At 57.0% G+C, this 25,811-nt stretch overlaps 6 protein-coding genes across 6 annotated transcripts; 4 read left to right on the top strand and 2 right to left on the bottom strand.

Moving 5' to 3' along the window:
* Positions 1-293: 293 nt before the first annotated feature.
* On the top strand, positions 294-10,221 carry C8Q71DRAFT_744323 (uncharacterized protein). The gene is made up of 11 exons (XM_047922937.1): positions 294-1,705; positions 1,762-3,195; positions 3,255-4,168; positions 4,227-7,223; positions 7,276-7,657; positions 7,714-8,835; positions 8,887-9,098; positions 9,150-9,477; positions 9,530-9,720; positions 9,781-10,022; positions 10,074-10,221. The coding sequence occupies exons 1-11, from the start codon at positions 383-385 to the stop codon at positions 10,091-10,093; spliced, it is 9,165 nt and encodes a 3,054-aa protein (XP_047781469.1). The 5' UTR covers positions 294-382; the 3' UTR covers positions 10,094-10,221.
* On the bottom strand, positions 10,222-13,659 carry C8Q71DRAFT_744321 (Pkinase-domain-containing protein). The gene is made up of 6 exons (XM_047922936.1): positions 12,247-13,659; positions 11,643-12,196; positions 11,200-11,579; positions 10,997-11,146; positions 10,759-10,943; positions 10,222-10,703 (listed from the first exon to the last, which is right to left on the bottom strand). The coding sequence occupies exons 1-6, from the start codon at positions 13,273-13,275 to the stop codon at positions 10,620-10,622; spliced, it is 2,382 nt and encodes a 793-aa protein (XP_047781468.1). The 5' UTR covers positions 13,276-13,659; the 3' UTR covers positions 10,222-10,619.
* A 489-nt stretch (positions 13,660-14,148) lies between these two features.
* On the top strand, positions 14,149-15,373 carry C8Q71DRAFT_463760 (uncharacterized protein). Its single transcript, XM_047918701.1, has 4 exons — positions 14,149-14,502; positions 14,553-14,801; positions 14,865-15,008; positions 15,057-15,373. The coding sequence occupies exons 1-4, from the start codon at positions 14,302-14,304 to the stop codon at positions 15,192-15,194; spliced, it is 732 nt and encodes a 243-aa protein (XP_047781467.1). The 5' UTR covers positions 14,149-14,301; the 3' UTR covers positions 15,195-15,373.
* A 1,279-nt stretch (positions 15,374-16,652) lies between these two features.
* C8Q71DRAFT_820924 (Rad9-domain-containing protein) lies at positions 16,653-18,828 on the top strand (the record flags this gene model as incomplete). Its single annotated transcript, XM_047926191.1, has 8 exons — positions 16,653-16,852; positions 16,908-17,128; positions 17,192-17,342; positions 17,402-17,632; positions 17,696-17,802; positions 17,860-18,000; positions 18,135-18,224; positions 18,277-18,828. Exons 1-8 carry the CDS (start codon positions 16,819-16,821, stop codon positions 18,826-18,828), a joined length of 1,527 nt encoding a protein of 508 aa, XP_047781466.1. The 5' UTR covers positions 16,653-16,818.
* A 690-nt stretch (positions 18,829-19,518) lies between these two features.
* C8Q71DRAFT_744303 (uncharacterized protein) lies at positions 19,519-20,904 on the bottom strand. The gene is made up of 2 exons (XM_047922935.1): positions 20,386-20,904; positions 19,519-20,320 (listed from the first exon to the last, which is right to left on the bottom strand). The coding sequence occupies exons 1-2, from the start codon at positions 20,444-20,446 to the stop codon at positions 19,674-19,676; spliced, it is 708 nt and encodes a 235-aa protein (XP_047781465.1). The 5' UTR covers positions 20,447-20,904; the 3' UTR covers positions 19,519-19,673.
* A 281-nt stretch (positions 20,905-21,185) lies between these two features.
* On the top strand, positions 21,186-25,778 carry C8Q71DRAFT_795089 (DNA ligase 4; the record flags this gene model as incomplete). Its single annotated transcript, XM_047925588.1, has 26 exons — positions 21,186-21,389; positions 21,451-21,510; positions 21,560-21,694; positions 21,763-21,893; positions 21,947-22,032; positions 22,097-22,233; positions 22,295-22,470; positions 22,542-22,637; positions 22,690-22,775; positions 22,912-23,168; positions 23,222-23,239; positions 23,294-23,330; positions 23,380-23,476; positions 23,539-23,703; positions 23,759-23,802; positions 23,870-23,959; positions 24,008-24,066; positions 24,205-24,286; positions 24,336-24,396; positions 24,446-24,528; positions 24,585-24,690; positions 24,742-25,069; positions 25,255-25,328; positions 25,375-25,458; positions 25,508-25,642; positions 25,694-25,778. 26 exons carry the CDS (start codon positions 21,186-21,188, stop codon positions 25,776-25,778), a joined length of 2,916 nt encoding a protein of 971 aa, XP_047781464.1.
* Positions 25,779-25,811: the final 33 nt, after the last annotated feature.

Here is a 25,811-nt window from a genome sequence, read left to right as displayed (position 1 = left end):
AGAGTAGCTGCTCGGGCAGAAAGAGGCCAGACGTTCAGGCATGGAGATCGTAGGCTGTAAGTCATATAGAGAAAAATGTGAAGTATCGAGACGGACGTGGTACATTGAAAAGACGAGCACATGCGACGTGTGAGTCGAAGTACACGACGAAGGGCTTTCGGAGAAAGCCTACAATTTTTCTCGCTTTATATGCTCCGGCGTCTACCAATGACATAAGCTGTTCAATGCCCCATTTTGGAAGGGACGCGCCCGTGGCGCTAGACCGCGAAGCTATTGTATCCCCTTGTACTTATCCCTCATTGAAGTTTGAACCTCGAGCTCGGGTCCTCGCTTTTCTTGTTCTTCTGCCCATCATACTGCTCACAGAGCTTTGCTCGTGGCCATGAGCGCCGCCAATCTAAGGGCTGTCCTGGACTTGCTCAAGAGTGATCATGTGAAGAAGCGGCAGGAAGGCCTCTCCTCACTATACACCATGTTCGCGCGCGAGTCTGCGATCCTCAGGGTCGACGAGCAAGGCGACGGGAAGGCGTGGACTATCATATACCAAGCTCTTTTCAACGCTATGGTCAAAGAGAAGGATGCCTACGCCAAGAAAGGCGACGCGTCAAGTGCTGCCGTCAAACGCAGGCTGACCGACGCCGCCTCCGCCGTCCGTTGGCTGATCGAGCGCAGTGTTACGCGCATGAACGGCAAGGTGGTGAACCCTGTTTTAGCCCATTTGACGAAGTTCATCATCTACAGAGGCGAGTTGTTCACTCCAGTCGCATTGCAGTACGTCAAGGCCATCCGATGCATCTTGAGCTATACCCCTCACCTGGAACATCTGGTCGAGACGTCTTGGATAGCCTTACTCGAGATGTCTCTGAATGTGGTTCTCGAGGACCGCGTTAGGAAGAAACTGGACGAGAAGGACGACGCCTTCGCTGACGACAGGGAAGACAGCCTGCCACTAGGCTCAGGCATGGACGACTCTGGGGAGGATAGCACGCCGTCCGTTCTAGGGCCGAGTTCCACTAGGAAAAGGAAGCTTCCTGCTACCACACAGGCGCGGCGAACACCATTCTCCGGAAGTCCTGCTCCAACCTCTCACTCGGTCACTCAGGAGCAGGTGGAATTCATGTCCTTACTCGTCTTGCTGCTCCATTCATCCTCGACCCCACTGCTCTCGACCGAACACCGTTATCTCCCCGCGGCCCTATTCCAAAAGCTTGCCCGCATCCTGCAGAAGTATCCGGGGGATTCTTCCCTACACCACGATTACTTGCTCGCGCTCTCCGCCGCGCTCTCCCACGTCGCGTTGAATGATTATGCTACCGTAACTAGATTCGCGCGTGAAGCTTGGGACGGCCTTCTCCACATGTGGGGGACGAAGAATCAACGCACCAAGCAAGATCTAGTCATAGTACTCCAGACGCTGTTTCCGTACTACACAGCTGAGCCTATTGACCCAACGATCATCAACAATGTCGACTACACCATTGGGGTTGCGAAACTCTGGCAGCTGCTGAGCGGCGAGGCGGACAGTCGCTGGGGGGTGGACGGATTAGGATTAGATCGGTTGCGTCTGGAGGTGCGAAAGCCAGGAGAGGACGATGACTCCCCAGGGTCGTTCGTAGGATCGACGTTCCGGTATGGGTGGCAGTTCGATTCGGGCCAGGCATTGACTTGGACGATACTCGCGTTGCAAGCGGAATGCACGGCCAAGGTACTCATCTCGCGCGTTCAGCTGTATTATAGAACTCGTACCAAACTGATTCATAGTTATACAGACTCACAGAGTCGGTTCATTCGATGGAGCCGAGTGGCAGCCGGAGTGCTGGGAAACGCGTCAAGTTGGAGAATCCTGTCAAGTCGCTACTGGACCTGATCAATCACACCTCTTCCCCCAGCATACGCTCGTATCATCTACAGGGCTTGCTCTTCTTCGTCGACAGGCATTGGCCGATCCTGTATGACGAATTGCAACAACAAGTCATCTCCGTCCTCATGCAGTTCGTGTCATTCGACGACGGGTCTGTCCAGTCATGGACTTTCCTTTGTCTTGCCGCTATAGCTCACAGCGTCGGTGCATCCCCGGACGCAACCACTGCCCCGGACGAGCAATTAGGACTGTCAAGCTCAGCGACCTGGGATGCCATCTGTGCGCATGCTATGCGTCGCGCGACTGTAGCATCGGTCTCTCGCGCTGCCTGCCATGCTGCGTCCGTTTGCTTGCTACATTCGAAGGTGCTGCTGACATCGCAGCGCCTTATCGCCGAACTCGAGGCGCTGGGCAAAGACCTCGACGTCCAGGGACCCGTGTTCCCGTATGACTCGGTCTGCGCCTTCCTGGACCTCGCCCTCCGCATAGCGAGTCAAGATGTCCGACTGTATCGGATGCAGTTGGAGGAGAAGGTGTTGACCTGGTTCATTGACACCTGGAGAGTAGGCAGCACGCCGAAGACAAGGTTGCCGGCCCACACGGTCGCCGACCTGTTGACGCTCCTAGAAAGCATATGCTCGTTGTCCACGAGGAGTAACCTTATATGCGGGATGCCTCTGTCCGACTCTCCCATCGTTCGGGCTACCAACGACCATTCCTACACGGCTGTCATACGGGACTTTTCATTACAGGCCCATCTGCCTCGAGGACGCCGCTACGAAGGAACTGCTGAAGGCGATTCACCCGTTAGCCAGAACGCCGACGATAGTAGCCTAGAACTCGATGATCTTGCTCCACCCCGCGGTCGCGAGAGGCGTATCTCGGCCTTCCTCATAAAGGTCACAGAGGAACTCTGCGGTGTCTGGGAGTCGAGCAGGGAGGTATCTGGCTTCATGACGGCAGAGAGGGTGCGATCGTACCTCGACGTGTCGTTCCTGGCCCTTTCCTACGAAGCCATCCTATTCGTCAACGGCATGCATTCAACGAGGCGTGTCATACAAGCCGCTTGTCGACTCATCCAGACTGTTCTCCCACAACTTTCCGAGAAACGCTGGACCTCGGAGGAGCGCTCGCTCATGCTAGGCAGTCTGCAACCTCTTATACTTGCTCAGCAAGAATCGGTACGGGAACCTTGGGAGACATTGACCTCCCCTGGACCGTACACCGGAGTGAGACGACAAGTCCTCAAAGCACTTGGTAGGAGGTCAGGGAGTCATGACCGCCAAATGAGCGTGCGCCGTCAAGTTCAGCGCGTGATCTTCCGCTCTGCTGATGTGAGTATCCATATTCTTCTTTATGCGTTGTCGCCGACGTCAATTCATCGATGACATAGGTGCAGGATGCATTCACGACTCTCATGGGCAACCTCAAGTCGACTCTCCGACTGGCGTCTGGTGCTTCCGCGAGTCACGATTTTGATGGTCGGGCTATGGACGTAGACGTCGAGGACGATTTCGGGCAGCCGAGGACAGCGCAAGATGTGGGTGCCGCTGCGGACTTCTCGCGGAATGGTACCGCATTCATGGGTGCTAGCGGCGTCGAGATATGCATGGATGCGCTTGCTGTGATACCGGTTTTGCAGTCTACGTCTGGCCAGCCCACGCGTGACAAGGACTTGGCCAACCTCGTCTTAGAGTCCGACGACTCTCGCTTCCTGGACATGGCTTCCGTCTATTTCAATATAATCAAATCCGGGATGATGAGCATTAGTACTTCGAGCATGGAGCAATTCTTGGAGAGATTCGGCGAACTATGGCCCCAGTATGACTACGGACGAAACGATCGCCTGCAACATCTATCGCTACACTTCCTGCATTCCACTATGACACATTGGCTAGACCACGCGACTCCCGTCAGCATCTGCGACGCTATTCGGGAACTATGGACTCGTCTAGCTGCGAAGCTACTATGCGGCAAGATGACTTCGTGGAAGACCCGAGATGCCTTCATTAGCCTCCTCGATGCAAGTCTCCTTCATGACCCACGAGAACAGTTCTGGTTGGACGCCGAAGACAATGATCCTGGGTACATGTCTGATGCTGGCCAAGATGCAAGCGAAAATGTTGGAGCGACATCCCTGCTTCCAGCGTCCATTCTACCTAGGCTCGGAGCTGACGTCGACATCCGGGTACGCTTCCGCGCCTCTGCTGCCGTGGCACGCATGTTCGCTCGAGCTTGCAAGCTCAGACGGGATCCGACAAGGCTATATACGGCCATGCGACCCTATCTGACCAGGGATCACACAGAGTACGCTCCAGTACAGCCAATGTCTCCATCCTGCTGATCCTCATATTCGCCTCTATAGATATGAGAAGATGATGACTCGCATACTCTGCCTAGCAAACATCATGATCGTCAGTTCTGCGGTCAGGCGGGGGGCTTACTGGCACTTGCTGGAAGGATGTCTGTTCGCTCCGATGTACGCAAGTCATATGGAGGCTGCGTTGACGGGCGTGTCGGAGAGGCTTGGTCTCTCAGGCCTGGCGGAGCTCTTTCAGCATTATGCCTCCCAAGTTGCCGCGTCGGTTTGCCAGGGACGCGAGGACTTCCTTAGCTTCCCGCCACGCGTGCTTGGGTACCAAGAGAGAAGACAGTGCGCTGAAAGAGTGTTCCACGCCTTTGCACCGGCCAATATCCTCAACGAAGAGCGTGAACATGGATACAGTCTCTTCCGGAATCATTGTGGGGCCGTTCACAAACCGCCATCCGAGGGACTCGAGGAGTGTTTCCCGGAGATTGTTGGATATGAGATCGTCATTGCCATCGCAATCAGCTTGGACGCCAACGGTATCCTCCCGGATGACCTACCATCACAGCTACGGCGTACGATGCGGGATCTTGGACGAGAGACCTTTGATCTCTGCCTTCGTCAGACGGCCGATGCTGTTGCAGCTACCATCATTCGCTCGCTAGGCGACCAAAACGTTTCGACCGATGGGCCAATCTTTACCGGACTTCGACAAGCTGGTTTCAACGAGGATAGCACCCGCGTCCTCGAACAGCTCTTTCAAAACAGGCATGACAGTGAATTCCAGTTCCACGAGCCGAATATCCCGTTCTTTCCTACCCAAGTTGTCTTGAAGGCGTTGCAGTGGTTTATTTCCTGGGTTCCCGAAGTGGAGTCGCCTGCCATCACTTATCATGTGCTGCATCAGCTCTTTGCGGAAATGGAACGCTGTCCTTTCGTCAACGAGCAGATGCGACTGCTCAACGGCATCTGCGTTTGGATCACCATCCGTCGTCAGCATTTCGAGGATCCCACATTGCTTCGTACGCTCATGAACATGACCTCGACCATCCTTTCACAGGCGGACATGGCCCGCGCCGCGAAATCGATTCTGGAATGGTGCTTTGACGTTTATCGGCGAGCCACAGAGCGCATCAGTCGCCTCCCTGACCTTATTGCTCAGGTTGGCTCGATCGCCCAAGACTACCAGCAAGTATCGCATGACGAGTCATCCATGACGCTGGGTCAAGACCTCGTTCGCTGGATAGAGTCTACGATGCAAGGCCTTGCCGAACGTAACGTACTACGAGCACAGGTCGTCCGTGCCTTGGCTTCATGGCCCTTTGACACATCCCCCACGCTGATCGAGCATCGAGACAGTCTCAACCTTTACGAGATATCTCGAATCCTCAGTGATCCTCCCGTTACCGCAAACAAGTTTCAGTTGGCGCGCAGAATACGCGATCTCACGATAGGCCACCAAGATACCGCAGGGCACTTCAAGGATACAGATTTCTGGACACTCAAACAGTGCATACCGTCCTCTGATAAACTCCGCGACGAAGATATCGACGCATTCGTCGCGCTTCTCATACACAGCGGTGGAAACATACGCAGTCCGGAGCATGCGGACAAACAGGTGATCATCCAAACGATCCGCCAAAGGCATCGCCGCCTGTCATCTTCACAGGAACAGACGACCACGCGTGATGCTGCACGACGGGCCATTATTCTTTCCCTGCTCGAGATGCTCGACGCCGCATCCGCCGTACAGATCAACGCTGCCTATCGCACTCTTCGCTCTGTGATGTCCGTTTATCCTCTCGATGTTGGCGCCTCGCAAACATGGTGTCGGGAATACGCTGGAGATCTCGTGCATCTCAATGCCCATCCGGTCTCTGTACCCAGCAGAGATTGCGACGAGCTTCTTCAACTGCTTGCCAGTACCCACCTAGTGCAAGCATCCAAAGGCTTCCCTGCGTGGATTGTCAACTTGACAATGTCCCTATGCGGCGCTCTAATAGCTCAAGATCGTTTCTATGCGGCCCTGGCGCCGATGCTGCAGTTTAGCGTAACGTTTGCCGAGGATATTATGCCCATATTGGTACACGCCGTGTTGTGTTCGGAACGTTCGACCCTTGGCCCGAATGGTGGAGAGTCTCGCCGGACCGCTCTATCAGATCACTTCGACGCAGTGCTGAACTACGAAGATGTGGATGTCCGGTGCCTGCGTGCCATCATTGATGCTGTCTTGCACCTGCGTCACTTCCATCCTCCCGGCACCAGGGACGCGTTGGCTTACGATATCTGGCTGCGCAACGACTGGAGACTCCTCAGCAAGATGTCTGTCAAATGCGGGGCATACACGACCGCACTCCTGTTCCTCGAATTAGCTGCAGAGAACGAAGCGGGGGACACGCCGGGGGGCGATACGGCTGAAGACACCCTTTTCGACATCTACAGTCGCATCGACGAGCCGGACGGATTCTACGGCATTCAAACCAGCAATCTGACCAACTTCTTGCTCAAAAGGCTCCATCACGAGAAACAATGGGATACTGCGTTCCGCTACCACGGAGCAGCGTTGACAGCCCGTCCATCTGACCCGATACATGGCCAAGGCATCGTTCAGTCTTTGCATGCTTTCGGATTTGATCGTCTGGCAATGACCGCGCTGGGCTCAGTGTCGTCTCTGTCGGACGCAGGTACTCAGTCCCCAAGTGCTATGATGTACGAACTGGGATGGCGCACGGGTACATGGGATCTTCCCGAATGCCATGCTGGCCAGTACCCTGGAGCATCGCTGTATGTATCCTTGCGAGCATCCTATCGTGAAAGGGACTCCAGTCGCATGGACGCCGTAGTTCGGGGATCGCTCTGCCAAGAGCTATCGCAGCTTCACTATCAAGGAAATGAGAACCTAACCGCGATACGCCAGACGATTCAGAATCTGATGAGTCTTCACCAAATCAGGTGGTGGAGGAACGGGATCCTTCCGCCGTTAAATCCACCAGGGAATGGCCAGTCTTACGATGATCCATGGAACTCATTCAGCAAGGTCGATGGCATAGAGAAGTAAGTTTCATCTGTCGTCGTCCTCGTGTGCTGAGGCTAACCAAGTCCGCAGTTTCGACGATGCAGAGTCTATCATGGCCACTCGCATTTCCCTGATACGCGCCCGGCGACAGAAGGAAGAGCGTGACCAGATTGGAGATCTTCTCTCTCCTTTGTGCCGAAGGCTGACAGAATTGGAGAGGGAGTGCCTTCTTCGCCTGTCTCGAGCAGCAAGAGACGCTCAAAGGCCTCAGGCAGCGCTCAATGCCATAACCCAGGCTCAAGCTCTTGGAGGGGAGGGGCTACCCGATGTCTCACAGGAATTTGCGAATGTCCTATGGCTCATGAAGGAGCCGAGGCTAGCAGCTTCTGCACTCAAGGATACGATAAACATGAGTTTGTCAAAGGGTGCTGCTGAGGATAAGCCGAGGATTGCTGAGCTTCTAGCTCGTTTGGTGAGCGTTGTTGGGACCTCTATACCTCTATTCGTAGATGCTAATGCCTTATACAGGGTACCTGGTCGGCAAAGGCGTCCCTCGACAAGCCGGATCAGATCATCGAACAACATTTTCATCCTGCGATACAATTGCTGTCAGACGCGACGGTCGAATCTCATCCCGCTGAATACGCTTCCGTCTTCCACCAATACGCCCTTTTCGCGGATCATCAGTACCACGCTATCACCACGTCTCCGGACGCCTTACGGTGGAGGATCTACATGGATCGTAAAGCTGAGGAGATCAGACTACGTCAGGACAGACTGCAAAGAGTTTCGGCGAATCCAGAAGAACGGAAAGAGCACGACCGCGCTCTTAACAAGGCCAGGCAAGAGCTAAAGCATGATCAAGCACGCTTCAAGGAACACATGGACGCTCGCGATCGCTTCCTTACGTTGGCAACGACGAGTTACTCTGAGTGTCTCGCGCATTGCGACATGTACGACAATGAATCGATCATCCGCCTCTGTTCGTTGTGGCTCGCCAACTTCGACAGAACGGACACCGACGTCAACTTCAAAGTCGCATTGGACCGTGTACCCTCTCGCAAGTTCGTCTTTCTCGCCCATCAACTGGCTGCTAGGCTCTCCAAACCTACTTCGCCGCGTGCCGCCACAGACAATCAAGCCGTTCTTCATACGGTACTAACGCGAATGTGTCGGGAGCACCCGTTCCATAGCTTGTATCAGGTGCTTTGCTTGATATCGGACCAGGGCTCTGCTAGCGCCGCATCAAGTAGACGGCAGTCCGGCAGGCTCGAGACTGCTTCCTCACAGGCAGAACGAGCCGCGGCCGCTGGTGCCCTCATTGATCAATTGAAGGTCGACGGGCAGATGCAAGGGTGCCTTCAAGACGTCGAACAGCTCTTCAAGGCATCCTTGCAGTGGGCTAAATGGAAGCCGAAGAGAGACATAAGAGGGGGGACCCTTCCTATCCCGGATGACTTCCTCGTCAAGAAGATTCGGAACCTGCGCGTCCCAGTCATCACTTCTCACACACCGGTTGATCCATCTTGCCAGTACAGTGATTGCGTCTGGATCAGTCACTTCGATTCCACATTCACGACTGCCGGCGGGCTCAATTTGCCCAAGATTACAGTCTGTATGGGCGTGGATGGGCAAAGGTACAAACAACTGGTAAGTTACGCTCAAAGACACGACGAATACAATCCTTACCCTGCTCCACAGTACAAGGGCGGCGATGATCTCAGACAAGACGCTGTAATGGAGCAGGTGTTTGAACTCGTCAACATCATTCTCCGCCGGGATCGTGAAACACGAAGACGCAGCCTTTCGGTCCGAGGTTATAGAATTATTCCATTGGCCTCGCAAGCCGGTGTATTGGAATTTGTCAAAGACACTACTCCGTTAGCAACATGGTTGCCCGATGCGCACCAACGGTACATCTCATTACTTGCACCCGGATGAGCCCATCGTGACTCTTCTTACAGGTATAGACCAGGCGATCTACGGTCCAACGACGTCTTGAGGCAGTACAAAGAGAAGCAAGCAATCTGTAAGAACGATCGTGCGCAGATGCTGGAGTTCTTCCTCGGACTGCGTCGACGATACAGACCAGTCATGCGCCACTACTTCACGGAGAGACACAAGGAGCCTCTCGCATGGTTCACAATGCGTCTCAAGTACTCGCGCAGCGTGGCGACGAACTCTATCGTCGGGCATATTCTAGGGCTTGGAGACAGGCATACCTCCAACATACTCATGGACAATGCTACCGGAGAGATGGTCCATATTGATCTTGGTATCGCTTTCGATCAGGTAGGTTCCGTCCTTCTCCTTGGATGCACCACCCTCACCCGTTGGCCGTTAGGGCAAACTGTTGCCTGTACCGGAGCGTGTTCCTTTTCGTCTGACAGCCGACGTCGTGGATGGTCTGGGCACGTCGGGCACTCAAGGGGTATTCCAGAGATGTGCAGAAGAAACGCTGCGCGTTCTACGGGACGAGTCTGAAGTCGTCTTGACAGTTTTGGAGGTCTTCAAGTATGATCCTCTACACTCCTGGTCAGTGGGGAGACTAGGGTGTCAGATGGATTGTGGTGTACTCAGATGTGATCTATACAGGGCGGCGAGCGAGGTGAAGTTGAAGCGAGTGCAAGGGTCGAGCAATGATCCAACGTTCACGGGAGAGGCCGTGCGCTGGATGATCGGTATCGACATGGCTAGCGGTACCGCCGACGAAGCCGCCGATCGCGCCTTGACTGCAGTGAAGAGCAAGTTGGACAAGACGCTGTCGATCGAATACACTGTCAATGAGTTGGTCGCTGAAGCCGCAGACGTAGGCAACCTTGCGCAGATGTATTTTGGTACGTCGACACTTCGTCATTGGGATGAAGCCCGCTGAGATTGCAATACAGGCTGGAGTCCCCATCTCTGAAGACCACGTCCTCATGTCATCGCATTCCCATCTGCTCTTTGCATATCTCATGGACACTGTAGCATAGACATACCCCAATCTCGCACCCCCGTGATGTATCCTGCGTTTCTCCGACGCATTGACCCGCGTTATGAGAAGTAACTCCATAACTTATGGACAAATCCTGAGCAGTACGCAGTATGCACTTGCTATACACTTTTCTTCTATGTGAAAGCAACCGTCCCAATCACGCCGAACAGGGCGACCGAAGATTACTGATCACGGGTATAACCACGCACAGGTGTGTATCATGTATGAATACAAGCCATGCCATGGCCCATGACGCAGGGCCGTCAAGGGTCATGCGGCTGACAGACCGTTCCTTCTTCCTCGCCTGACCCGCGACATCCCCACGTAGAACAATACACGACTCACTGCAAAACGAGAGGCGACGAGTGAAGTGAGATCCAGAGGAGAGTGAGCGTAGATCGATGCATGACATGACATGGTAACAATGGAATCTCAAGACGACAGAGACACGAAACCTTCATTTCGACTTTGCAATCTCCCGCGCGGCCTTGATGAGAGGTGCTAGCGTCCTGAGCGGCTCGGAGAGCTTGAAGAAAGGATGCTAGAAAGCGACGATCAGTCGACGGTGACTACGTGCGAATACAGTGCGCACACACCTGAAGGATCTCGGTCGCGTTCGGCCGCTTTTCCGCATCGACCTCCAACGTCTTCGCAAGATAGTCCCGGAAGACGGGCGAGAGCGCCTCTGGGTTGGCGATGGCCGGCGTGCCATTGGTCGCGATGAGGTATAGTGCCTTGAGGGGATTTTGGTTAAGGTATGGTGGCTCGCCCTCAATCATTTCTGGGCGACTGCATCAGGTCACGGTCTCAATCGGTCGAAGGACCTCAGCCTACCTATTGCCATGATTCCCAAACTCCAGATATCCACCTTCGGACCATACTCTTTCCGCGTAACGACCTCAGGTGCCATCCAGTATGGCGTGCCCACCATCGTTGTCCGCTTCGCATTGCCGTCAGAAATTTGTGCGCAGAAACCGAAGTCGGCTGGAGCACCTCTCAGATCGCTGACCATGCTGCGACAGAGAATTTGCACTCACTCAGCTTGATATCACCGTTCATACTCAAGAGGACGTTATCACTCTTGATGTCACGGTGAATGACACCATGCCGGTGGAGGTGCTCAAGACCCTGCGCCGTCTCCCTCGAGACAGCAGCGATCTGGCCCTCCGACATGAGGTTAGCGGTGACCACGTCAGTCAGCGAGCCACCCTCCATGTACTCCATGACAACCCACAGCTCGTTCTTGTACAAGAACGAGTCGATGTAGTTGACGATGTTCGGATGGCGCGACGCGCGCATGACCAGGATCTCGTTGATAATGAGGTCCTTCTTTGGCTGCTTCTCGAGGTCCATCTGCTTGATAGCGACCGACATGTTCGTGCCGACTTGATAGGCAGTGTACACGCCTCCCGAAGCGCTGCGCACGCGTGCCTGGCCGTCAGCACGCATCCTTGCATGACATCAGGGACCTGGTACTCACCCCGCACCGATCTTGACGAGGTTCCGGTAGAGCCGCGTAGGGTCTGCGTCTGTGCAGATCGCCTGCAGCCGCTTCACGATGTCCTCGTCCTTCGCCTTGTCCTTCTCCTTCTTCTCCCTCCGGCGCGGCGTCGCCCCAGGCCCGTTCGCCACCTTCTGCAGACTCGCCGTGGCCGCACTCGGCGGCGGCTGCGCGGATGCGCGGGTGTCGTGGGCGCGCTCGCGCTCGCGCATGGACGCGGAGGGCTTGAGGCGGAGGTCCGTCTGCGAGGTGCCCGGGGAGGACTTGTTGGCCTTCTGCGACGGGAAGGCGACGGGCGGAGGCGCCTGGCCGTTGCCTGGCCCAGGCGAGCGCCGGTCGCGCGTTGTGTTCGAGCGCGAGAGCTGGTCGCCGCCAGACTTGTGCGGCTTGGACTGGGGGAGGCGCTGGGAGGTGGACCGGTCGAGCGCGGTCGTTGGGGCGGGTGGGGCAGGTGCTATGCGGTGCGGGTTGGGGGAGCTCTGCGCGGACGGAGGCGCGGAGGGCGTCTTCTTCGGAGGCGGGGGCGCAGCTCGCTATAGGGAATCAATGACGGTCAAGAGACTGGACGATGTGGAGGACTTACGGGGTTCTGGAAACCTTCGTCGCCATACTGCTTCGGTTGTGACGACGCCGTCGAGGCGGGCGGGGGCGCCGCTATTGCGCCCATCTTGTCCCAGACAGATGTGTCGCCACGGCCCTCCTGATAGAATTTGACGATCTCCATGACCGCCTGCGGATTCTTCTCCTGCTCGAGCTTGGAGATGCCGCTCTCCTGCAAGAGCTGCTGCCATTCCTTGGGCAGACCGGTGAACTCACCGGTGGACGAGTTGAAGCCGACATGCGTCAGGTGGACGGGGTCGTAGGGTGTGCTGATCTCAGGCCGCTTGTTGTTGTTCAGGAACGGCAGATCGAACCCAAAGACGCTCTTCTTCGACTTGGTCGACGTCGTGCCGCTCCGCCCGCGCAGCGTGCCCGGCGTGGTCGACGGGATGGTAGGAGCATTGTTCGCGGCCCCGTAGCCGAGCGAGTCCTGCATGCCTCCCATGTCGAAGGTGTCAGGCTGGGGCGGCGGGACTGGCGGCGCGGCCGGATAGAGCTGCTGCGGCGACTGCTGCTGGTCGTCGAGGTAGAAGACGGTGTCCGGCGGGAGGCTTATCGGATCGGAGATGCGCTGGCTGGCGAGGGTGCGCTGGGTGGGGAAGATGTCGTTCAGGTTGGCGGTGTTGGCGCGCGATGGGCGAGCGGGGGGCGCACTGCCGTTCATGGTCGCAGTGAAGGCGCTGTCGTTGCTGATGGTGCGGTGAGAGGCGAAGGGATCGCGGTCAACGGTCTTGGGGAGGCTGGGATAGGGCAGGCTGTGTTTGCGAGGGGGTGGCTTCTGGAGCGAGTTGCGGACCCTGCTCTTGGATGCCGACGGAGGGGCGGGCGCCTGCCTAGACGGAGTGTAGGGGTCCTGGTAGCTGGCGGCGGCTGCGGCGTGTACGTTGGCCTCTGCGAGGAGCTCGTTGTACTCCTGGATGGACTCGCGGCTGGGGCGGTGGTACTCGACGGTGATCTTTGAGTGGCGGCTGGACGACGACGGTTGGTACTGCCTCTGGGACGTCGCCGACATGGACAGAGGCGAGAGACGGCGCGAGGGTGGGCAGGAGCGCGAGAGGAAGGAGCGGTGGGCGCAGACGGTCGACAACGATCAGAACAAGGAAGGCGAGGTGGTGGCTGTGGGCAGCTTTGCCTTTAACCTCCCCCGGCGATCCCCACGCTTATATTAATCCCAGTCTGCCCAGCGAACGCGAGTGTCCGCCGTGTGTCGTCGCTCCCAGCGTGGTCAACGGCGAGCTAGCAGCGTCAGCGCCGTCCACGAGTGCCTCGACGACGAGCCCGGTGGCGACGGCGTCGAAACTTTAGCCTGTTATCGATCTCTATGTCCGACCTTCCTTATTAGGTATGCTCGGTACCAGGAGTACTATACGCCAGTTTCTCGTCTCGAGCAGTCCGCCCTCTGACTTCGCTAGTTTGAGCCAACTTTGTTCAAAACACCGTGTTTCCAGTTCTCACTTTCGCTCAGTGGAGTGATCATGTCCGAACAGGCTCGGAGTCTATTCGTGGAGGCGTGACACATACTGCCAAAGGATACTCGGATCCAAGCAACTGCCACTGTCACGCTACATACCACCACCAGAGCTGTTCAAAGTTGCTGGAGCTCCGGAGCTCCAGCTGGCGAGGCGGCAGTTCTCGAGGTTGCCGCCTGTCGTTTGTGACCAGACGTCCCTCGTCCTGGCGACGTGGTGTAATAAAACTTACTTGCCCCCGTACACATCTAACCTGGTCAGAGATGTACAGTACCTCAGCCACGCTATGTACATCGCACATCATGCATCAAGTACTCTCAGGCTGAGTCTCTGAGCTGCATGCGGTACCGGTACGTCGTGGGCAAGCGCCGGGGTGCCTAATCGGGCAGATTGAACTGCGATCAAAATTCTCCAGGACCTCCGCTTGGATGAGCAATTAAAACTCCAGAACTCCGTCAGCAACCTTGAAGTTGAACGTCCTCATCGGCCTTCCCCAACGTACCCGTCGAGTCGATTTTCTATCTCCGGACGCTCGGTCGCCTCCAGTCGTACACCTCAGAGGCTCCGAGATGTTTCCTCCAGCCGGGCTGCCTCTCCCCGGCGAGCTGCTGCTCATCACCGACGAGCTCCCATCTCCAGCCGACTTCCTCCTACACAAACTGCTCGCTGACCACTTGAAGCACGTGCGAGGAAGCGGGACACAGACGAGATGTCTCGTCCTTGCCACGGTCGCCGATCCAGCGCGCTGGAAACATATCGCTGCGAAGTCGGTGCGCCCCCTCCTCATCACAGCCTGACTCACCCACTCACGCACGCGCAGAACGTGAACCTGGACCAGCACGTCGCTTCTCAGAGGCTGATGTTCATCGATGTGCTTGGGCGGGTCCAGTCGGGTGAGACGCTGCGTCCGCTATACGATATCGTGCAAGCAGAGCTGGGCAAGGCGGCGGCCGAAGACGAGGGACGCACGCTCGTCATTCTCGATGACCTCTCTCCCCTCGAATGGGTCGGATACACCACGCTCGAGCTAGCACGCTTCTCGCGCGCTCTGTCTGCAGCGTCTCGCAAGGTATGATAACATGCCGCGAAGTCGCCCATTCGCAGTCAAAGTCTGATCCAACCGCTTGGCCAGGCCAATGCTGCGCTGGTCATTCGCCACCACACCGTAACGCCCGGTGACCCAGATGACCTCCTCCGGCATCTCCTGCAGCTCGCGGCTTATCACGTCGACGTGCGGCCCCTGGCTAGTGGGCGCAGCGGCGCAGTTTCGGGCGAGGTATGCTCTGCGGCTAGGCTAGAACGCGCTGTTCTGATACCGTCCCAGATCGCCCTTCACGCGGGAGCTTGCAGCACCCCGACTCATCAAGTCAAAGCCATACCCCGGAGTAGCGCCCTTCAGTACCGCCTGACGGACGCAGGCGCCACGTTCTTCGACAAGGGCACCAGCGCCGGAGTCCTATGAAGACATACCGTCCATCGCGCGATTGGAAGATCCGGAGTATTCGTCTCGTGTCTCGTCGAAGATGGCACGCTCCGCCCTGCCTAACATGTGGAACACCGTTCAGCGTGCACAGGCCACGAAGGGCTTGCGAAGATCGGAACACCAGGCAGGCACGTACATCAGAAACGATGGAGCTACTCACGTCGAGAATCGCAGAAGAAGGGAAAATACACCAGCGGGGTCGGAGAGCTAGTGTCGAAGTTGAGGCCTGGAGGCTCGGGACATTCCTATCATTATCCTGCAGGAACGGAGAGCGCTCACTCAATGTTGTACTTTTGAGCAGTGGGTGTCAGGTCGGACAACACCGTAGCCGCATGTATGCGCCTATTCTATATGGGCGAGATATGGCAGGCAACGGTCGACGCCGTCTGCTCGAACGTGACTCGAAACGCAAATTGGCCCATACCCCTGCCCATACTTATCCCACGCGCAGGAGCTGGGATCCTCCCTACAGCGGCCGCCTCGGATGGTGCCATCCAGGATGATATCGATCACTCACACGGCGTCCATTGTCACGTTGAAGCCATCCCGGCATCCACTGTGTGTTCGTTGTTCGAACTGACTCTAAGCAAGATGAACGCGTCGTCAGGCTGTTGAGACCGTAGTCAACAATATCCCAGGACTCGTGGGGCGTTGTGGACTACGGCATCCACAGCCTGGCACCAGCCCCCGACACTCCTCTCCCGACCTCGCACGCGTGCTTTGTGTACGCTCGTCTTGCTGCCTCGCTAGTTGTCTAGCGCGCCGCCCCGCCTCCGCCCGCCGATGGCACAGAACGCGTCGTCAGGCCGTTGAGACTGTAGTCTACTATGCTCCATGAGAGTTGTGGAGCGTAGTTGACTACGGCATCCACGGCCTGGCACCATAAACCGACACTCCTCTCTCGGCCTCGCACATATTCAGCCTCCCACTGCACCCCGGCCTTCAGCATGGCTGGGGGGCGACATCCTCCTACCTGTGGACTGGCGACGGAGGGAATGACCTCGTGATAGAGGAAGTCAATGCATTGAGGGCGAGCGGTGAGTTGCGCGTGTTGGACTGACTTCGCGCTGCGTGCAACGCAAATTGGCGGCCTGCGTCGCTTGCATCTAGCGGTTTGTACTGATTTTCGCTCATTCATCCATCCCGCTACTTGCTGATTTGCGCGTAGCGGGAGGGTTGTTGCGCTCGGATTGAGGCATCGCGCTTCTTACAAACGGCCCTCTTAGTAGTCACTATTTGTACCAGATAATTATTGGCTAACGTACGTGCCTGCTGTTGCGAACGTTGCGCGTCCGATAAACTCCTGCGCTGTGGTCGAACTTTGCGCGTTGTCCACGCGTCGCCCTAGTGTCAATGTACACGATCGCCGCAGAGCTGTCACGGTCGCGGTGTGACCAATGCCAACGCGTCCTGTCACACACAGTATACGCGTCTAAACTGGCAGCCACCGCTTAAGTAGCGGCATCTCACCACAAGGAAGGACTAAGGCCGCGCCGCTGTGTACCCACCGAACCTCAATTCTGCTTGCTCGGTACTTGAGACTGCTGGCTGCTCCAACTTGACTATACCCTACGAAGTGGCTGAGCTTGTACAACTACGCACAATGCAGGCGACACTCGACGCCAGTGCGCTTAAACGTGAGCCAAACACAAGTCAGTCCGTAGCCCCCCTCATGGCATGTGTTCCGGATAGAGATTACCAGAGCACTCGCCTGCCTCTCGCGGTACGGCGACGAGCTCACAATCTACGCGACGCCTGACACGCTCGCGCTCTCCTCGACGAGCCAGTCGCAGTCCGCGTTCTGCCGGTTCAAGTACCGCCGGCAGTTCTTCAGCAGGTACAGCCTCGCGCACGCGGAGCTCGCGCTGGACGCGGACGAGGTCGTGCCCGCGATGGGGCAGCTCCAGACGAAGGTCATCGTCGTCCACACGCGTGCCGGTGCGGACGGGTGTGCTGATGCGGCGTGCTGCTAGTAGAACTTGCTGTCGATATTGAAGCACAAGACGGTGGAGAAGACGGTGGAGAAGTGTGAGTTGGTCATTACGGATGGGGACGCGCCCGCGCAGGAGGAGGATGAGCAGGACTCGCTCGAGAGCAGGTTGACGGTACGATTGCATTGTAAACATGGTAAGGAGTGCATATATGCGCATACAGGCGAGACGGCATGCTGAATGATGCCTATGTAGGTGTAGTCAAGACGCATAGGCTGCTGCTGCAAACCCCGAACTCTCTCCTCGCTCCAGCGATACCCGATGCGCAATATCACTCTCGCTTGACAATCGGCGCACGCGCCGTACGAGACATGATAGAGCACTTCCCGCTGCAGAGGGGACCCAAGAGCGATCCACAGCTCATATGGACGTTCAACGAGTACGATGTGGAGATTAGAGGCATGGAGACGATCATGACGGGCAAGAGTATGTACACCGCACGCCATGGACCACGCAAATCTTCCAGTGGACTAACCCCCAGATTTTCAGCCGGTCCACAGCTCGCAACAGAGCTCATCATCAGCGCAGAGGAGTTCGACAGATACGAAGTCTTCGACACGCCGCTCACGCTCTCCTTCCACCTTCGCGAGTTCAACGTAAGCACTCCTCCCCTACCCTCCGCATACACCCGCCGTCTAACTCCCACTTACCAGGCCACCGTCGGCTTCGCCGAAGCCTCCTCCCTCCCGCTCGCCATCAGCTTCACCGATCCCGCCTCGCCGGTGTTCATCGACCTCTCGGGCGATCTCTCTGAGTCGCTCTCCGTCATCTCTACCAGCGGCCTCGGCGCGCACGTCGTCTCTGCACGCGCGCCCGCACGTGCACGCGCGCCCGCACGTGCCCGCGCGCCGCCCGCGCCCAAGCGGAAACGCCCGCTCGAGCTCGAGGAGCAGCATATAGAAGTGGAACCCGGCGAGCGTGACTCTAGGGAGGTGAGCGTGGTGTCAGAGGCGAACTCGGAGCGGAGGCGGCCGATCAAAGTCGTGCAGACGACGGATCGGGCGTCCGTCGCGCGCGAGTTGGCAGCAGAGCCTGCGCTGCACGCGACGCCCCTCCCTATGCGCGACGAGTCGATGCCCCCGCCGTCCATGATGCCCCCGCCGTCACTACCACCCCCACTATCCTTCCGCCATCAAGCACAAGCCCAGACTCGATTACAGAGCCGACCCCCGACAGCGCGCCCGCCCACCGCCCGGCCCTCGAGCGCCTCCGCCGCCCGCGCCCGCGAGCCGCTCTTCCTGCCAAGCTCGCAGCCCACCGAGCTGGAGGCGGGCATGCACGTCCCCGGGGCGCGGCGGGGCCAGGGCGCGGACGCGGAGCCGCTGTTCCTGCCGGGCACGCAGCTCTCGCAGGCGGCGGAGCAGGCGATCCGGGACTCGGGCCTCGGGATCGAGGGCATGACCGCGCGCGAGTTCGCGGCGATGCTCGAGGACGACGGGGAGGAGGTCGACTTTGGCCCGGGCGACGCGGACTGGGAGATGGGCGCGCGCGTGCGGGAGGGGAGCTTGGAGATCCACGACGAGATCATGGAGGTCGAGTTCGAGCCGACCCAGCTGGGCGGCGGGACGAAGGTGAGTTGGGTGTCGGTGTGCGGGTGGGTGTTCGTAAGGCCGATTGACTGACTGGTTGGGTTACTCGGGTCTTGGTACAGGCGTTCAGGCCGTTGTTCGAAGACTGAGGGTATCGGATTCGGGACGGAAGGCGGCTCGGAGTCGGAGGGCTCGCTGGGAAGCTGCCGCGTGCTTTCCGCGTGCCCGACGTTCTGCGCCGACGGGGGCTGGACTTGCCGGTGCGTGCTCGAAAGCCTGAAGACGGACCGCGCATGGGGTCGTAGTGCACGGAGGAGACCCGCGTACCGTAGAGGTCGTACGCGTCTTGTCGTGCGGTCCCCTACACTTGCCTGTCAATTGGCATTGTGTCAGGAGCATGAGATCGGGTGCACGGACACTTGCCGGCTTTCATGGTCTGCGACGGAGGGATCGGACTACTTCGTGAATGCCATTTGTAGGATGACACTACAGCATCGCTGCTCGGAACCAGGTCTATGACTCGGCGTTGAGTGTGCTTCCGTAGACGCTAGCATTTGTAGATGAAGCACACAGCAACCGGATCTTCGAGGCAGTCATAATACTGCCCAGACGAAGTCATTCCGACATGCAAGATGATTACAAAGTTCTGCGACAGCAATGTCAATGTAAAGTACGATATGGATACACGTCGACCCGAAGAAGAGCTGAACGACAGATACAGTGGACCGAAGAGAGCACCAGGTGTCATGAGTTCGTGAAGGTCGTTACTTCGTATATGCGCGATGCAGCGCGCGCTCGTAGCCCACCTGACACCGACGTTAGCACAGCAAACCAACAGGCGCAGTGACATTGGCACTCACTACTACAACCTGGCTCCCGAGGACGGCACGAGACCCCCGTTGCGATAGATGTCGCGCAAGTCTAGCGAGCTCTTCTTCTTACGCACCGTGCGCGTGCGTGTCTCCTCCCCCTCGGAGGGACCCACTGTGTCCTCTAGAGGCTTTGACGCAGCGGGGAAGGGCGTAATATTTGTGGCATGCTGTATAACGTCGGGCGCAGGAGAGTGCATGCGCGACCCAGAGGGGGAAGCCACATCCACATCCATATCGGTCATGAGCAGTGGTATATGGTACGAGGGCGCGAGGGCGGTGTAGGGATGGCGTTTTGGCGGGACTGGTCGTGCGCGTGGGGGCTGGAGCGCGGCGGCGTGGCCCCTGTTTATATACAGGCTGTCGCATGATAGCACTGATGACACTGGGGGATAATGTTGGATGAGGCGAGCGGTGGGTACCGAGTGTCCACGGTCGGTGGCGCCTGGACGAGGAGCCCGGCTGAGAGTTGGCTGCACCCAGCCCGGTCGTGGGCGTTCCCAAGCATGCCCCCTCAGCGGGGCCGCGTCCGATCGACGTCATCGGGCTTGCCCGTCCTGTGCCCAGCGACCCGGACCTTCGCAGGGAAACGGCGATGAGTTCCTGACCCGCGAGGCCGTTAACGTTCTGCGCAGCGTCCGCGAAGCCGCGCATATGTAAGGCGCATGACCGCGAAGACGTCGACGGAGAGCTGCTACCTTGCATGGGCGCTAGCGCTATGATGCGTAAGCAATGGATGTGGTGCACCAGCAGATCATCGGAGAGAAACTGAGCGACTTACTGCACAGTGCAGAGACTACAGGACGGGAAGAGTGGTGCAATGGTGTATGGAGCGGAGTCATTATCTTAGACACCTAGGATCCTCCGTCACGCGAAAGCCAGACTACGCACGAAGGACACAGAGTAGGGGATTCCGGATCATCGCGGTCGAGGATGCAGCCGTTTGGGCAGCAGAGAATGCAGAGTACACTGCACAGCCTCTCGATGGTAGACAATCTACAACGGGTCAGTAGTATGCGCGTGAAATGCAAACCAAGACTTCAGCTTCAGCAAGGATGTCATCCACAGGCCAAGTCGCCATACCTCTTCTTCCAAGAGGAGTCGTCAATTTCCAGAATACATGCCGTCGTGTGGAGTCCGTCGGCGCTTCTTCAGTGCAATTATTATTCCAGACAGCTCTGAACGACTACATATGAGCACAGAGCACTGTAAATTGGCTTCACGAGGAGACGGTTCATCGCAAGTGCGGGTATGTTCTGAATTTGCTAGGAAGGAGCGTCCAAGGTTCGCACAGTCGATGGCTTTGGCAGCACCACAGGCGAGGAGGCCAACTTGGCCTGGAGCCACTGATGGTATCACGTGAACGTGACGCGACGCGGTGGCTTCGGACGCGATCGAGCTCGCCCGTCCCGTCCATTGTGACTACTCACCTCTCCCAGAGCTACTCTTCCAGGAAACTACCAACGGAACCGCGTGCGAGTCAGCGCATATAAACAACTGTCCTCAGCTCGCAATCTCAACGAAGCTCGTGGATAGTACTTACAGTGACCCACTGAGGCCCAGTACTACCAGTGCGCCGCCATGCTACCAACGCCTGCGCCATCCTCTCCTCCATCCTCTCCCAAACTCGAAGCAGTAACAGCGGAGGACCATGAACTTGTGTACCCTGCTCCCCCGAAGTGCCGCGGCAGCGCCCCCTTCCATGTCCTCGCCGCTTTGTTCGACAAGCTCCAGAACGAGCGCAAGCCTGAGAAGCGGAGAAAGCTGTTAGACTCGTGGTTCAACGTGCGCCAGAATTGACTTGTACATCCTCCATGAGACTGAGGGCTGTGTGATCTCGTCGTAGCACTGGAGAGAAGAAAAGGGATACGACCTGTTTCCTGTGCTTCGGCTCATCTTGCCTCAGGCGAGTGCCCGGACGTTCAACTGCTGCAGTTTGCCTGACGGCCCGACAGAAAGACCGTGAGCGTGCTGTATATGGTCTGAAAGAGAAGAACCTCGCGAAGACGTACATCAAGCTAATCCCACTCGGCATGAGAGACCCGGACGCCATCCGACTGCTGAACTGGAAGAAGCCTACTGAGCGAGACGTTCGTCCATTTGGTTCTGCTGCTCCACGTCGTCACTGAGGGCGTGTGTCTGCTCTGTGCTTCCTTAGAAATCCTCGGGCGACTTCCCCACCGTACTCTATGAGGTCGTCAGCAAGCGGTCCTCGGTGATCGAGGGCTCGCTCACCGTCGATGAACTGAACGACGTTCTAGACGAACTGGCGAAGAACATGGGAAAATCGTACTGCAGACTTACTGCTTTCATTGCGCATTGCAGCCTGACATACTTTTCAGAGAATTGCAGTCCAAAACTCTACAACGAGTCTACAACCGCAGCACCCCTGAAGAACAGCGATGGATCGTCCGCATCATTTTGAAAGGTCCAACCGTCCTCCTCCCTATCCTCTCCTACCCACACTAACGCCCCTGCGTCGCACGATGCAGATATGCAAATCTCCGTCAAAGAGACCACCGTCTTCGCCGTCTTCCACCCCGACGCGCACGACCTCTTCAACACCTGCTCCGACCTCAAGAAGATCGCCTGGGAGCTCTGGGACCCCGCCCGGCGGCTCAACGACGAGGCACGCTATGCCCCGCCTCCCTGACGCTCCCGATGCCGACACGCTGACTTTGACTGTGCAGGACAAAGCGGCACAGCTCTTCCGCGCGTTCGCACCGATGCTGTGCAAGCGCCCGACGCGCCGGATCGAGGAGAGCGTGAAGGACATGCAGGGCCAGACATTCGTCATGGAGGAGAAGCTGGATGGAGAGCGGATGCAGCTGCATAAACGCGGGAATGAGTACTTCTACTGCTCTAGGTGCGCGAGTCGTCTCTCCCATATGACCACTGGGTGCGGGTAGAGGGACTGATTTGGCGGTCGTGCTGCAGGAAAGGAAAGGACTACACTTACTTGTATGGGAAGCATGTCGGTACGGGCAGCTTGACGCCTTTCATCCATGGCGCATTTGACTCTCGAGTGGACGAGTGAGTCGAACTCTATGTTGCACGTACATCGCGGTCTCTGATGTGTTTGTAGGATCATTCTCGACGGAGAGATGCTCGTATGGGATCCCGTCTCTGAGCGCAACCTTCCATTCGGAACCTTGAAGACGGCCGCACTCGGTATGCAACCCGTCGTCCTCTCGCCCAGAATCTACTCATCCCCGCCACGCAGATAAGTCGAAGAAGGCAGCCAGCCCTCGCCCATGCTGTACGTCTCCCTCCCCTCCCCTCTCCCTCCGCTAACCCGCATGTCTAGTCAAGGTCTTCGACCTCCTCTACCTCAACGGCCTCTCGCTCCTGCACAAGTCGCTCAAGTTCCGGAAACGCAACCTCCGCTCGTGCCTGCACGAGGTGCCCGGGCGCATCGAGTTCGTGCAGGAGTCGGAGGGGAAGACGGCGAAGGACGTGCGCGCGCGGATGGACCAGATCATGGCGAACCGCGGCGAGGGCCTCGTCATGAAGCACCCGGACTCGGAGTATGTGTTGAATGGGCGGAATCGGGATTGGATCAAGGTGAGTGGGTGCTGGTGTTGATGGGGGACGGTCGGTGCTGATGAGGAGGGTAGGTTAAGCCAGAGTATATGGTGGGTGGTTTCTGCTTTGGGAGCTCTAGGCTCGGTGGAGCTGATGTGTTATAGGACAACATGGGCGAAACGGTTGACGTCCTCGTCGTGGGTGAGTAATCCGCATATGCCTTAAGGCTCTCGCCGATCGTTGCTTGTAGCCGGGAACTACGGTACCGGGAGACGCTCTGGCGGCGTGTCTACCCTCATCTGCGCTGTCCTCGACGATCGGAGACCCTCCGACGATGACGAGCCCAAGTGAGCGATCGCCTGGCAGACATTCCCGACATCCTCTCACACTCTGCCATGCGGCTCTTCAGGTACAGCACGTTCGTCCGGATCGGCACCGGGCTCTCCTACGCAGACTATATCTGGGTCCGCCAGAAGCCATGGAAAGATTGGGATCCCAAGAACCCGCCGAGCTTCCTGCAGGTTGCGAAGAAGGGTACGGAGGACAAGGGCGACATTTACTTGGAGCCCGAGGAGTGAGTGTCGGTCACCTTGTGCATCAGGATTGGTATAGCTCACGTACCGCTGTAGTTCTTTCATCGTCAAAGTGAAAGCAGCGGAGATCACCACTACGGGTGAGCGTGCGGTGTCTATGTTTAAGTTACTCTCAACCTCAGATCTGACGGCGTGGTCTGCGTGCAGATCTGTACCATATGGGCTTGACGATGCGCTTCCCGCGAGCGCTGCAGATTCGGGATGACCTGGATACCAGCGACTGCATGGCGGCTACAAGTACGTTAGTGTTTGGTCTGTGCACGATAGAATCTCAGTATGGTATAGCTGTCTTGGAAAGCCTACGCTCCGAGAGGAAGCGCAAGATGGACCCCTCCGACGAGTACGTGCGTGGTACAGCGCTCTTCCCGCACATGCTAAGACTTTGTCTTGTAGCAAGCCGAAGAAGAAGCAAAAGAAGATCCGGAAACCAGTGAGCATCTGCGTGAAGCCATAGGGCAGATCACAGCGCTCATCGAAAACAGGTCACCGTTATGCCGGAATACCGGGGAATCAGCCTCAAGAATGTCGAGGTCGAGAGCGAGCTCTTCGAAGGCATGAAGTTCAGTGAGTATGCTTACTGAGTCACGCTGCATAGTACTGAGTATGCTCTCAGTGGTGGCATCTGATCCCAAGTCTAGGACTGGCGAGAAGGACAAGAGTGAGCTTATGAAGTTGTGAGTAAGCCTCAGATCTGCCAATCAAATGCTGAGATGTTTGGGGAAGAATCTACGCGAACGGCGGTAGCTGCGCGCAGGTTGCCAGAGATGACTCAAAACTGCTGGTAGTCTATGGGGGCACAAGTACCCGTCAGTACACCTCTGCATTTCTCCCTTTTCATAATGTCTCACCGATGGGCGACCAGCGTACGACATCAAGCTCATCATGGACAAAGGGGTCTGCGACATAATCAGACCGCAGTGGATCATGGATTGCATTGCAAGAGGGGAACTGGTACCGCTCACAAAGAAGTACGCTAGACTTTGTCTCTATTCGTGCCAGACTGGTTCATCATATGCTAGGTACTTCTTCCACGCCACAGCCCGCCGACGCAACGACGAAGACTACGACATGGACGCAGATACAGAAGAGGAAGAGGAGCCTGAACAGCCTACAACGAGCAGCACTACTCCTGCGACTCAGCCCATCGATGAAGACGATGACAAGACCGAGTCTGAGGAAGAGGACCCCGAGTTGGCGGATTGGTTCAACGTCAAGAAGGCGTCGAAGAGATCGGAGGTCCAACGCCCAATATTGGACAGCGACACAGAGGCGGACTCAGATAATGAAGACGTCAATCGCGATGAAGACATCCATTCGGATGAGGATGACGGTGATGATTGGGTCGATGTGAAGCCTACCGATCCGTCTGCGAGCTCTCCAATTGATGCTGCAAGTGTATGCCTGATCTATGCGATTGAATTCGAAGTAATCTTGCTGATGACTCATTCAGTCACAGCTAGAGGATGCACACATATCGCAGGTGAGCACAACGATGATGTGGCATACCTGCGTTTACCGATGCATGTTTGTAGCCCGAACGAGACGATCGGATGGGCGAAGACGATACTGCAATGGAGTATGACCAGGAGCTGATATTCAAGCATCTGTACGTAGCACTTCGAGAGACAATTATCGATACTCATCCCATGCAGGTGTTTCTACCTCGACACTCCTGACAACGCGCGAAAGCACGGAATGGCTGTGAAGGCGAAGAACGAGGGCGACGTTAGCCGGAGGCAAGTTCTTCGTCCTGAGATTTCACCCCTGCTAAGCAGCCTTCGGCAGCTTCGAACGAGTAGCGAATGCTATCAAAGAGAACGGCGGCAGAGTTGCAGATCTCGATGATCCCAAACTCACACATGTAGTCGTCGATAAGCGGGATGCCAGCCGTCGTCTCGAGCTCATACAGCGCACATCTAAGTAAGTCTTCTTATCATCAAATTGGAATGTGCATTGAACTTTTTCGAACAGGCCCAAACGCCGCCACCTTGTGATATCACAGTTCATACAGGCTTGTCTGGATGAAGCCACGCTGCTTGACGAGGAAGGTAAGTAGTCAAACAGTTGGTGCATATTCACCTGTTCTCAA

The sequence above is a fragment of the Rhodofomes roseus genome (assembly GCF_022264815.1).
Source record: "Rhodofomes roseus strain CIRM-BRFM 1785 chromosome Unknown C8Q71scaffold_5, whole genome shotgun sequence".
NCBI lineage: Eukaryota > Fungi > Basidiomycota > Agaricomycetes > Polyporales > Fomitopsidaceae > Rhodofomes > Rhodofomes roseus.
This window is presented reverse-complemented; position numbering and strand designations above follow the sequence as displayed.